Source organism: Engystomops pustulosus, chromosome 5 (genome assembly GCF_040894005.1).
Source record: "Engystomops pustulosus chromosome 5, aEngPut4.maternal, whole genome shotgun sequence".
Classification (NCBI taxonomy): Eukaryota; Metazoa; Chordata; class Amphibia; order Anura; family Leptodactylidae; genus Engystomops; species Engystomops pustulosus.
In genome coordinates this window covers 41,986,874-42,000,760 of record NC_092415.1, presented here as the reverse complement: position 1 = coordinate 42,000,760, position 13,887 = coordinate 41,986,874, and the positions used below count along the sequence as shown (strand labels likewise).

At 38.3% G+C, this 13,887-nt stretch overlaps 1 protein-coding gene across 2 annotated transcripts in view; it reads right to left on the bottom strand.

The window, feature by feature from the left end:
- The window catches only part of PREX2 (phosphatidylinositol-3,4,5-trisphosphate dependent Rac exchange factor 2), a 202,097-nt gene that overhangs the window by 103,821 nt on the left and 84,389 nt on the right, over window positions 1-13,887 (bottom strand). For both annotated transcript variants that reach the window (XM_072151744.1, XM_072151745.1), the window contains exons 12-16: window positions 13,034-13,137; window positions 10,820-10,869; window positions 4,700-4,775; window positions 3,149-3,221; window positions 1,558-1,700 (exon numbers count right to left, since the gene is read on the bottom strand). In XM_072151744.1, the coding sequence (XP_072007845.1) occupies window positions 1,558-1,700; window positions 3,149-3,221; window positions 4,700-4,775; window positions 10,820-10,869; window positions 13,034-13,137 (446 nt within the window). The remainder of the gene's footprint in view (window positions 1-1,557; window positions 1,701-3,148; window positions 3,222-4,699; window positions 4,776-10,819; window positions 10,870-13,033; window positions 13,138-13,887) is intronic.

The window sequence follows — 13,887 nt, the reverse complement described above, 5'->3', positions numbered from 1 at the left end:
TCTGATCCCCAAACCCTCACTTCAAGCTAGAAGTTCGGGTTTGGTGCTTGTTCTCATGCCCGCTGGTAACGCCAACGATTGGTGCAGACCCTGATCACATTTGTTAACTTTTTATATGCCAATGGTGCATTTAAATGCCAGGGGTGCGTGCCCCGCCATTTCCCCTAGGATCGTTGCACCCCCAATGACTTCACAGTGACCAACAATCTTAGTAAAAATGGTAGCTCGCAAGCTCCCTGGAATTTAAATGCTGCCTTTACACTTGAGATAATGATAACTGGACCTGAACCTATTCATGGTCCCAGCAAAGCAGCACTTAAAGGGTTAATATCCACAATCAGTGCCAGTACCAATCATGGGTGTTACTGGCAGGGGTTTTCGGTTTAGGTACCAAAACCCAACTTTTTTTCAAAATTCGACAGAACTCGGTGAACTCAAACCTGAACGAGTTCGCTCAACACTACTCAGGAGTACTGACCCAAATTCTGAAATCTATATACAGGCATTCCCCGGGTTACATACATGATAGGTTCTGTAAGTTTGTTCTTAAGTTAAATTTGTACTTAAGTCGGAACTGTATATTTTAAAATTGTAACGCCAGCCACATTTTTTTGGGTCTTTGTGACAATTGGATTTTAAAAATGTTGGGTTGTCATAAGACCAGGATTAACAATAAAGCTTCATTAGAGACACCTGTGATAACTGTTACAGCTGTTTATTGTAGCCTAGGGCTAAAGTACTGTAAATTACCAATATCCAGAGGTCCGTTTGTAACTAGGGGTCCTCTGTAAGTCGGGTGTTCTAAAGTAGGGGACTGCCTGTACTACTAAACTCAGCTTCTTTGCCCCTGTCATATCCTGTTCTCATATATGGCAGTATAAATCACCTTGGAGGTTCATCTCTTAATTCCATAACTACCTGCTCTCTTTATGGTAGCTGAATTTATTTCATTTGCTGTTATACCTGCAGTAAATTTCAGGAGCGCTCATAAATATATTACACTATGCCTGATACTGTTAACACCTTTTACAGGACATGTCATGACTATATTGTTACTGTACTCTTTACCTGCTTTGACCTTTCATGCAGCAGTTAGAATTTTTTCATTATCTTGGCCAAGATAATATAATGAATGTATTTTTACTAGTAACGTTAACTCATTTTTGGAATTTCATGGATGTAAAAGTGTAAAATGTCATATTCTATAAGAGTAGTAATCTATATTCAGTAACTGAGGATGTATATCAAAAAAGTGACATCGCCCTTCTTCTCGTTATTGATACATACAGGATAGGTTCTCTAGGTTTGTTCTTAAGTTGAATTTGTATGTAAGTTGGAACTCTATATTTTACAATTGTTACCCCAGCTGGAATTGTCATAAGAACCAGGATTAACTATAAAGCTTAATTACCTACACCTTTAATAACTGTTACAGCTGTTTATTGTAGCCTAAGGCAAAAGTACAGTAACTTACTTACTGTAAGTTGGGTGTAGAGGACCGCCTGGAGAAGTAAAAATATATGTAGAGGATATGTATATCCTCACTCAAATACATACCAATAGAGATTTAGCTATAACATTCTCAACAATCTTCAGGTCATGCTTCATGAGTCTGTGCTTCATATTGGATCCTTCCATTTCTTCATCAGAGAAGAATCGGAATAACAGAGGCTCATCCTTGAACTCGCTCTTCTCCAACACTATACAATACCGAAGTAATAAAATACCATTACTCAAGGAATGTTCTGATATTTATGATGCAAGAGCTTCATGAAAAGAGATGGGAAATATGTAAATACATTTTCCAGGATGGGATAAGAAAAACTTGTAAGGCAGCCCCCTGGACATCAAGCACAACTTTTCCAGGAAGCCTAATGACATGATGTGGGATTAAAGCCAAACCAGTATATCTATTCCATAAGGAACCAATTCCCAACTGTAGACAGCGCTGTTTCAATGTCTTTGTATCTCATCAGGTCAGTGTAGGGAACTGGTTTAGCTAAGTGAGGGGATTGCTTTTAGGATCAGTAAGTAAGAAGACTCCTTAGGGAGACTTAGGCGTGTTGAGACTTATAGCCATTGATACTCCACTGGCGGATTCTGGAAAAATAAATATGCAAATATGTTTTCCAGGATGGGACAAGGAAAACATTGCCTCTTTAGCTACCTTTTAAGGCAGTTCTCTTAAAGTGGTTAACTTGCTGATCAGTGGGGGTCTCAGTGCTGAGACACCCACGGATCACGAAAAGGAGGGGCTCAATGGGGTCCCAGGTGCCCCCGTGGACCCCTCGTCGCTCTGTCAGACTTATGGAGCAGACGGCCGCACATGACCGTCGAAGATCGGTGAGCGCAGCCCTCGGCAATTTCCGTCAGCTCCATAGAGATTAATGGAGCAGAACGGTCATGCGCAGACGTCTGTTCCATTAGTCTGACGGAGCGACCAGTGATCCGTCAGATATGGGTAGGGTGTTACTTTTGTACGTGGGAAAACCCCTTTAACTTCAAAGCCTAATCAAAGTAAAAAAGATGGATAGTTATAGCGTATTTCCTTAATGAATACAAACATAATAGGGGGGGTTTATTAATTCTGTCGCAACCTCGACAGTCGGCATCTGAGATCCGACTACGGAAAGCTTAGCCTGATGTATTAAAGTAGCGCACGGCTGTAAGTAATTAATGCGCAGGCGACATAACAATGACGATAAATGGGATGTGAGCCAAAATCGTACATGGGCTGCTCCTGTTTTTCTTTCAATTTCAGACCATCATTGTTCTGCACCAAAAATAACCGAAAAAATCCCCATAAATGTAGCGGCTGATGTGGAAATATAGGCCACGCCCACCTGCTCCAAAAAAAAGACGGACGAGTCAGGATAGTCGGAAACGCATTATAAATGATCTGCAACACAACACTTTTGCTCCAAACAAGTGTTGGGAATTCATGTTTTTTTTCGCGCAAAAGTGTATCATGTACGATAATACATCTGCCCCAATGGGGTGGATTTATTAATTGTGTCGCAATCTCAACAGTCGGCATCTGAGATCCAACTATGGAAAGCATAGCCTGATGCATTAATAAATCCCCCCCAATGTGTTATAAATAGAAAGAATGCAAGCAAAAATGCATAAAAGAATAAAACTATCATACCGTGGTGCATAAATCCATTATCACAAAGTGCTACCCCAAGAATGATTGCTTCCTCTCTTGTGCGGCAGTCACCCTGTAATGTTATATGCATATTAAAATACAGACAAAAGTGCTGAAATTGGTCATTTTTGGACTATTGTAGAGGTTTTATTATTGAATATGTAAGTACAGCGTTACCATTTAGGGTTAAGGCACTTTTACAGCATTGATGTAAAGGGAATCTATTAGCAGGATAGCAAAACTTTACCCCAAAAAGTGTTTACATAGTAATTTTGGGCTCTTTACATGTTTTGTACCCAAACATTTACATCCTCTAAGCACTAACCCCTTCACCACTAAAATCTGTCACATGTGTACTAGAGACACTCATGCCACAGCTGATATCAGTGGCTGACCTGTGTATCACTAGTGTGGGTGCACAAGATTTTAGCCAGCAGGGGAGTATGGGGTAGGTGCAGTTTGTCTATGGAAGGCATGACAGAAAATCTCTGTAAAATTACTTGGAAGGTGAGGGTCAAATACAACTAACAGATTCTCTTTAAACAATGAAGCCATCAAGTAGAGACTCAAATACCGAAGAGATGACCGTACAGCAAAGACTATTAGTTAAACATTATAAAAGTCACTCTGTCTAATACCAGAGTACTGGTGAGGAGACATTAACGTACACCTGTTACCGAGAATGTCATTATTAACTGCGCTTCTGATTTTAAAAATTTTAGTACTTCAGCATTCTGAATAATTTTAGTACTTTATAAAACTGTATTTCACATTACCTGGCTCCCTGCCAGCAGTGTGTGTTGAGTCCCAGGGTGAGAAGCAGCATGTGTGCCTGTGTCTCAATCTCCTCATGCATTCTTCCTCTCCTTCTTCCTCTCCTCCACATCACCCCCCTCCCTCCCCTGCCTGCTCAATGCATATTAAAGGGAATATTGAGGTGGTATGGTATGGAGAATAATAAGAATGCAGTCAAGAGACTGAGACACTGGGACTCACCGTGCACTGCTGGCAGAGAGCCAGGTAATGTGAAATAAAGTTTTATAAAGTGGTGACAAGATTCAGAATGTTTAAAAAGGCATTTTTTTAAATCAGCATAGCATTGACTATTGACACTTGTCACCAGTTAAAAACAACATTCCTGGTGACAGGTTCGCTTTAATAAGCCATATTAAAGGCGTTGGTCACTTACAGAAACTTTAACAGGGAGCATAAGGCCCTAATAGGTCACCCATATTTAACTTATCCTGATAAAGCTTCCTGTTTGCTCCTGGAAGCTGTGAGCCTCATGAACCTCAGGCAGTAGGACTCAGGACTTCCTGTTATGTTCATGTCATGCTCATTGGGTGGGGGTGTCATTCTGCCATTACTGTCTGAACATGACCCACAGCTCCCTGCTCCAAACATGAAACTTTATGAGGGTAAATATAATATACCTCATTAGGGTCTTATGTTTCCAATAAGTGGCCAAACTCTTTATGCAATTTTTTGCATCTTCAGTATAAGTTCACATCACAGACAGTACATGCTTAGTATTTGCTAGCATTTTCATACCTGAGCAATAAGCCAGTCTATTAACTTGTTTGCCATAACTACTGACTTGTAAGTCCTTAAATGATAGTCCTTATCCCTAAAAAGAATAAAAATATATAGACACAGTTTATACAATATAAACATTTAAAAATAATCTTTTTTAAGGTAAACAATAGCTCATATGAAAGTTCATAAATTTGCCTGCAAGATTTTGTTACTAAGTAAAAATTCATGGTGATGCATTACTATATTTGCTCTAATTTATTTTTCCTTTTATATTTTCATCAGTCATAACTGCTATCATATTTCCAAATGGATCTTTAGTTACATACTGTAGTTACTGGACTGAAAAAGACACAGATCCCTCAAGTACTACCCTTCCCGATTAATTATCCATCATTAATTAATAGATTAATTATAACTCTCAGTGCTATTTATTATTAGTTAAGCAACCAGCGATTTATAAATACCACAATATGTACACCTACAATTCCATTGCATCTATTATAGGCTAGAAATAATTTCTCTTAAAGGGGTTTTTGAAATATTGAAATATTTGAAATATTGAATATTGAAATATTTGCTTGATTCTCTGCTGTATTTTTGTAGTTACCCAAATTGGGGTCCCAACTAATTTATATCTCAGTAATCTCAGTGGTATAAGGGAAGGAGGCCTGATTCAAACTTTACTCTTAAAAGCCCCTGTCTGAATTAAGCAAGGTGGAACAACACTGTCACCTACAGGCTTGTATTTTTATTTATGTTCCATGATTTTAAATTAATATATTTTAATATGTATGTTCAATGTTTATTATTTGGATTCACCTGGCAGCAAGCAGGCTGTGTCGTTGGCTGTTAACCCATAACATAGTTTATAAATCTTTAGTTTATAAGGGGTTCTGCCTTGGTTCTTGTTGATTAGGGTGTTAGCAATAAAGTTGGAGGAGTTGGGAAGAGAGGAGAGAGTTTTATGTAGTGGAGCTGAGTGAGCTACAGCAAGAGTTCCAAACTGCAGACTGTTGATGCAGTGCTGAAGCAGAGTGCTCCAGCCTCAGAGTTAAGGGGATATTCTATATGTGAGGTGAAACAGGTATGCACGCTTTAACCATTCAACTTCACCAGAATCACTTCTGAGGTCCCATGCAATGTACTGTTTAGTCATAATTTCTGTGCCAGGTGTAATTGCTACACATACAATGGAAGTCTGCTCCACATGTCACCATATTGAGGAGCTCCGTCACTATGTGTCCCTGTGTGCAGAGTGGAAAGTTGAAGCCACTCTTTTTAACAGCATGAAGATGATTTTAGGATTCCCAAGGACTTAATTAAAATCTGGGCAGCAAAAGGGGATTTAAAGGGGTTTTTCATTTTCTAGAAAAATCATTGAGGGAGGCTACACTTCTAAAATAGAAAAGAATATATACAGACAGCCCATGGTTATGTACAATATAGTTTTTTTAAGTTTGTATTTAAGTTGAATTTGTATGTAAGTTGGAAGTGGTTTATTTTATAACTGTAACTCCAGAAAAAAAAAACCAATGTTGTCCCTGTGATAATTGGATATTCAAAATTTTGTGTTTTCATGAAAACAAGAATTATCAATAAGACTTCATTACAGACCTTACATCTGATCATGGCAGCCAGGGACTAAAGTAAAGCATCCGGAGGGCTTCACCTGAGGTCACAGTGGGGAGAGGGGTCTGTGTGTAACTAGGGGTGTCCTTAAGTTAGGAACAGCCTGTAAACCTCTCAAAAGAGTCCATTCTGCGAACTCCCAGTCCCATCATATGTGATGTGTGACCCAATCCCTGGCCTTACCAGCCATGTTTGTTTAGAGGCCAAGAATAAGCTCAGATGTCAGGAGCTTTTACTTTGAGTCCTACAAACCGGAGGCACCAGCTAAGGGAAGCGAAGAGGAAAGTATTTACCGTATATATATATTTAAACGTATAGTATTTTAAAGAAGTCTTGTTCTCCCTGGGTTTTTTTTTTTTTTTTTTAGAAAACATAAATCCCAATTATTGCTAGAAAAATGTGTAACATGTTCCCTTAACAAACTCTGTATTCAATGGAGTCTATATTAGGAATAATCGCTACCTCCAATTACTTTTTACACTTGGGTTCATTACGAGGACAGAAATATTCCAAAAGCATTGTTATTTCACAGTTCATTAAATCCTCATCACAATGTGACTCCACAAGTCTGGGAAAATGGAGAGGAAGGAAGCGTCACGTGATGGTCCCCTCCACACTAAATTCATTATTACATTTATTATGTGTGTAAGTGGTGAGGCTGCCACGCTGCTCCTTGAGATCTTGGTAATTCCGGCAAGGGCAGAGTGTAGGATTATATATAGCAGGACGGCTAAACCAGTCTGTTTGTATAGTAGGTTGTTGCTGGCAGTACACTTACCAAAATTCTGGGACGCAAAGGATTAGGAGCTATTACGTGTTTATTTCGACCGGTAAGACATTACCCTGACTTGACATAATGTCTGGCAATAGACGGCTGCTTGGAGAGAAGCAGAATGGATCCTTATTGCCTTGTGCATAAGGCAGCAGACAGCTCTTTCCTTCGCAGTCGGTTCCTGAGCCATTTATACAGATAATGGTACATTTTACTCCTTCACAGCACTTTGTGCTTTCATGTAAATTATATATAACCCAATAAACCTGTTCCTTTCTTCTTCTAATCCGTGCCATAGCAAGATCAGATATGAAGCCTCGAGGAATGTAACACAAAAAATCATGTTACCGTCACATCACATTTTTGGTTCACCCCACTTTTCTACCATTATCCTGTAAATGTAGAGAAGGTAACACTTTGTTTAACGCTCAAACTGGATCTATAAAACGCTACGGCCTAGTTCACATCTCTGTTTTATTTCCGCAAGTGATTTTGAGCCAAAACCAGGGTGGGTTTTATACACAGAATAGGTGCACATCTTTCCATGGACTATACAGAGTTAAAGTAAAAGATGACATGGTGCTCCGTGGAGTGGAGAGGTAAGTACTGGTGAATTAGAGCATTTTTAGCAAATTTAGGAAAAACACACTAAATAGTGTAAATAGAGGCTGCAGCAAGTCAACAAAATAAGTAATTTTCCACCATCAACGTTTCCAAAAGACTGAATGACTGAGGCAGCGCGACACTAAATCTGTGTTTTTACCTACTGATTCTCCATATACTGTGGTGAGATGTAATGTAAAGACTTGCACCTGTTCTGTGTTTTCCAGCACTCTTGAATTTTGCTCCCAATAACTGATGGAAATAACTGAAGACCTAATGTGAAATGGCCCTAATTCAGCAATTCCTTTAGAAATGAGTTTTCCTATAGTATAAATTGCACTAATTCTTTGGTAGGGCCAAGCATGGGTGCCAGAGGTGGCACTTTGAGCACTCTCTGTGGGCACTCATGCATCACCCCAGCACAGAGTTTCCAGACAGGACTCAAAACCTCCTCCTGCAGTCCCAGGCAGCCCAGGATGTACTGTCATAAGTGTCATTTTAAAGCTACACATCCTTAGCTGTCTGGGTTTACAGGAGGAGCAACGAAGTGCAGACAAGGCTGCGTTATTATTGGAGCTCCTGCTCTGGGCCCCACAATCCTATTCAGAGGAGCCTGGAAGGAAGCTACAATGATAATCTGAATTTCTCCTCTTTCTTTCAACTGTATTGGTGTCCTCAGGTCGCCAATACAATTAAAAGCCGTGACAAAACAGGTAGCAGCAATGTTACTGCTTAAATTGCCAAGTTGGCTCTTTGCATTTAATTAATTCGGTTTGGTTGTAGTTTGGGTCTCTAAAAGGTTCACCATCACTGGCCTAGTACATCCAATCATAATATCAAAGCATTGTTATAATTGGTTTTTCAGCAAAAACACTCAGCTCAGGGATTAAACAAGATATGTTTCTGCATCAGTGCAGGTACAGAATTCTCAAGGTATGTTTGGTTCAAAATGCATCAAATCAAATGGCTGAATCCCTTTAATACATATTTAAATGTAACCATTGAAGACAATTTATAGCTGTGATTCTCCCTATTATGCATGACCATATGATATCTCTCTGTATACCGCTGACATCAGTAAATATATAATGGATATTACATTACTCAGCAGAATGCTGCACTAATGTTTTTTTTTTCTTTCAATATATTTATTCAATCCCATTTAAATGTAAATCCTGTGCTGTGAACTATGCAGCCAATGGCAGTTCTATGAATTATTGTATCTATACTTGAGAAGTGCGGATGTGTAACATTTAGAGCTGATCTTCATGAAAGAAGAAAAATAGTGACTTCTGAATTGGGTCAAAGCGAAATGATTGCTCTGTAAGTGAATTAGTAGGAAATGTGTGCAGACAGCAAACTGCTCTCATAGATGAGCCATTGTCTGGAACAATTGTGATGAATTATACAGAACATCAGCAAAGTGCATAAAAACCCACTCGCTATCTTTTTGTATAGACTGTAAGTTTCCAGTGTTTCTTTGCTTCATTATTCTATGTATAGTTCATTATTATCACTGACAAAGAGCCAAGGGCAATATTTAATAAATGATTTCTGGGCATAATTTTCCGGCAGCCAGCGACCATGCCAATTAGCTCTGTCTCATACATCATAGGATTATCAAGGATGATACTGTACATTCTGGATGTTCTGACAGGTTTCCTTAGAGCATTCTACCATAAAGGCTTTTCCAGTCATTTAGTATGCTGCCTTCTCTTTCTCCTTTGACCACTCCCTTCTTCATATGCAAATTGAACAACATGATATATTCAGTGGCAAACCTATTGTCAAGATTTATTAACCCATTAAAAGGGGTGAAGACCCTGCACAACCCTTTATTAGACAAAAAGAGCCAATAAGCGATTAACAACTAAGAATCATAGTGAAGATCTGCTACACACTATAACCTCGTCATGTGTTTTTATCCCTAGTAGCAAAGGTCAGCACAGTATAATAAAAATTAAAAACATATGAAATGTTTATTCTTATTAAATAGTATTATTCAGGAACCATAACTGGAATACTATAGACACTGTGACTATGATTATGTAGGCAATATGTACAGATATGTCCTATCATACCTTTCATCTTGGCTAAACTTGGCCATCAAACCGCAGTAGAGTATTTCCCACTTAATAAAAGCCATTGAAAGATGCAAATCAAGAACATTCTCATTTCATTGGAAGTTATAAAAATAGTGAAAAGTGGCTGTTCTATTGTATCATCTGTGTCCAAATGGGCTTATATGCCATCCTTTGTCTGTAAAGTATGGTTGAGGATGCGCTGAAAAGTGTCATTTTGTTCCATTCTGTCCTTGCTAGTCTGAACACTGATGTATTCCTTTCCAAGTAGCCTTGATTGGTTTTGACCACACCCATCTGTCTCCTGTGAACTCTGCTCTGGTGTTCTAAAAGTTAATCCGCTGTGATAGACAGAATCTCTCCCCACTCTCATTTCTGGCTTTTCTGATGTCAATGAACTGGCGACTATCCTTTTCTGTTTGTATTATTTTGTTTTTGTCTCTATGTTTGTCATAGCAAAGGAATGTGAACTAGTTGTCACTAACTGCTATGGGTAATTAGTGCAATTAGGCATGGGCAGCTGCGAAGGAGTTTTGGTCTCAGGGCACTCCTAGGTAAATAGGAGTTATGAAAACAGCACAGAACAATAAGATACACTGTTTGCATAATTTTTTTTACAAATTTTATAATAGAACCATCAAATCCCACCTACAATCCTACTAGTGCTAATCCAGAGGTAGGCAAAAAAACATGGCTGGTGATAATTGGCCCATAGTAGGGAAAAATGCCTTCCTTTGCCTGATATAGCAACCAGAATAACTCTCTGGATCATAGTTACATATAAATGTCATAAGATGATTAGCATTTCTAGACAATGAGATTTTGGATATCCTTCATGTTTCCGTTCTGTTTTGTAAATTGTATCCAGTCTAGGATTTTGGTAGATTTCTGTGACATTCAGATGAGGAGACCAATTTTTACCAATGTCTTTCTTTGCCTGCCCCTACATAGGTATAATGGTCAGTAAGAGCAGATAGGGCAAGGATAGGTCAATAAAACAGGTTGAACTTGCTGTCACATGACATCACCGACCGATTCACCATTACATACCTTATTACTGGAGTAAAGAGGCTATGCAATCGACAGTAGAGCCTGACACCCTGCAAAGGAAGAATAATGACTGATTTTAAAAATAACACTTCGAATAACTTGTTCATTTATTAAACATAATTAATACTAACTGGGAAAAATCTTTCCTACTGCCCTCCTTTACAGCTATTATGGTATATGAATCATACTGTCACATGTTATCTGGATAACTCAAGAACTTTATTGGTCTTAACTGGTAATGAGCAGACCTGAACTGCAAAAGTTTGGGTTTGTACTGAACTTTGCAGGTTCGGGTCCACCAGACCCGATCCCCAATCTTTATTGAAAGTTCGGAATCCATACTTTTCAAATGGCACTGGAAAGTCATCAGCAACATTCATATGGCTAGACCCCAAGCGCTGGAACTAGGACGGCACCATTATGTGGAGCATAGTCTATGGCAGTTTTTAAAACAGTTGACCCTCACAATTGGTGCTGGCACCCAAACCCAAACAGGATTTTAAAATGTTGATGTGTCTGCTCATCACCAGCCTTAAACAAAATGTAACAGGGTACAGTATTCAGGAGGGCCCACAAATAGCAGTAGTATGTTTGGCATTACTACGACTTTAAACTCACATTCCAAAGTTTGTATGTCACTCATCCCATTTATTATCAGTGATTCTGCTCACAGTCCCTATTGAGCTAGCACTTCTTGCCCAAAAGTTCTACCTAGACTCTCTGGTTTGATGTCATTGGGATGCCAAGGCAAGAGAGAAGGTGAGAAGTTTGAGAAGGTGAAATGGTCTATTTTAGGAACCCTCCGGCTGTTAAATTCTGTAAAATACTAACCGTTATCACTACTAACATTTGAGGGTTTGGATGTAAGTATCTATGTGTGTTGCCTCAAAATAAGGTGAGAGTAATCTAAAAAGATACATCTCTCATATACACCTGATTAAACCGGCTTCACCATTCATATACCCTACATAAAATGCTTATAAAGAAGTCAGTAAGAGAATATACGGTGTGAATATCATATATAATGTAAGCTCAGTGTAAATAATAAGATTAGCAGTAAGACATCTACAGTAATGATCTACAGTGAATTGATAACATTTACAGGATTTCTTCTTACTAAGACTAAAATATGTCTGTATGTACCTGCTTGTTCTTGTAGTTTGTTATGATAATGATGCACCAGATGGTAAGAGATGAACCCATGCCCAAGCTTTGTAATTTAAAGATGATGATGTGCAAAATAGCAGGTGTTGTACATATATATTTTACACCTGGCCTGTGGTAAGTGTATTTTGCTGTAGTAAATATTTAGATGTTAAAGGGCTTGTCTACTTTCAGAAAATACTGTATATACTAGCCAAGTTTTTCAGCACAATTTTTGATGCAGACAGGACCTGAGGGGAAGCAGTCCCTTTTATAACACACACATTCTGCACGGGCAATAGCATAAGAACTGGGTTCCTTTGTCTTTGTATTCCATAAATGGCCTATTAATTTAAATGGGAGCTATATAGATATCATTAATTTCAGTGTGCTGCTCAAGGGTAACTAAATAACTGCTTCTAGTCACCCCAAGAGATACATTTATTACAAGGAGGACCCAAAAAAGATAATTATAGAATAATAATAATTCCTTTATTTATATAGTGCACCCAAATTATGCAGCGCTGCACAGAGCTTGCCAAATAGGCCCGTCCCCAATGGGGCTCACAATCTAATCAACCTACTAGTATATTTTGGGGAGTGGGAGGAAAACAGAGGACCTGGAGGAAAAACACAGAGAGAACATACAAACTCTTTGCAGATGTTGACCCTGTGACTTGAACCCAGGTCCACAGCGCTGAAAGTATTTAATGCTAATCACTAAGCCACTGTGCTGCCCCCTTATAATAAAAAAATACCAAAATAATTACCAAAGTGGAAAATTCTAAGAGTAATATCTGTATATTTCTTCACATTATTGGGATGATATTATTTCAGCTTAGTCAAATGTATAATAAATACAATTTTTAGAGTGGATTGTGATCAAAAAGCTAAAAATTGAAATTGGAATTCATGCATTGGAGCAAATTTTTCATAAACCACATTCTTTTTTAGGGCTGGGTTGAAAAACAATTTGGGACAAGCCCGGCAAATTTGGGATATTATGCAAAATGTCTATCTTTTTTTCATTACAGATGTGGTGATAATAATAAACAAATCATTTGTTATTACCTTTGATATGACATCCTGCATTTCATTTCTTGGATAGTACGTGCCATCATCATACCGGAATCTATACAACAACTGCTCCGATTTGAACTGATGTTTATCGGTAACTAAAAAAAAAAATCTATTTTTTATATTAACATTTCATATTTAGCATTTATTTTAGCCTTTCAGACTGCTGTTATTGGTCTACACATCAGGGCAGTCCAACATCTCAAATGGTATAGAAAAGTTATATTGGGTTTTTTCTTTTCTTTGGCTGTTGGGTTCCCTGGCCTGTCCGATTTGAGACTCTAAACCAACTACAGGTTCTCATCGACCTTTGGTTTAGGGTCCCAAATCAACCTGTTAGGACTGTATATGGAAAAAAAAAATAAAAAAACAAACTTTTATACTTACCTAGAGTCCTATGAGTAAATGTCTAGCACCATAGAATTAATGGTGCTCTATAAATAAAAAATATTAGTCATTTCATGTTATAACCATAAAATATTTTTTCTCTGGAAGTGTGAGGTCACCTAAGGGTAAGCATCCAATGGTGTCTGTGCACTGACTGCAGTGTAGGATACCTGAGTAGGACACAGATTTTCTGCTGATATACCGACTGTAGTAACAATGATATAACAAAACAAATCTGCTCGCAACATCCTGACCTACATCTGCAATGAAATACTTTGATGGCTGACAGTTCTTTCTTCCAGCTGTTAATATCATGTCATGCAGTACAGCTTTCACCAATACAAGTCTTTCCACATTAAAAAAGGAATAACTTGCTAAAAATCTTTCTATTTTGCAAACAAGATTTATTTGCAAAAACTCGGCTTTGCCGCACTTTTGTACTAATTGCAGGGGGTCTAAAA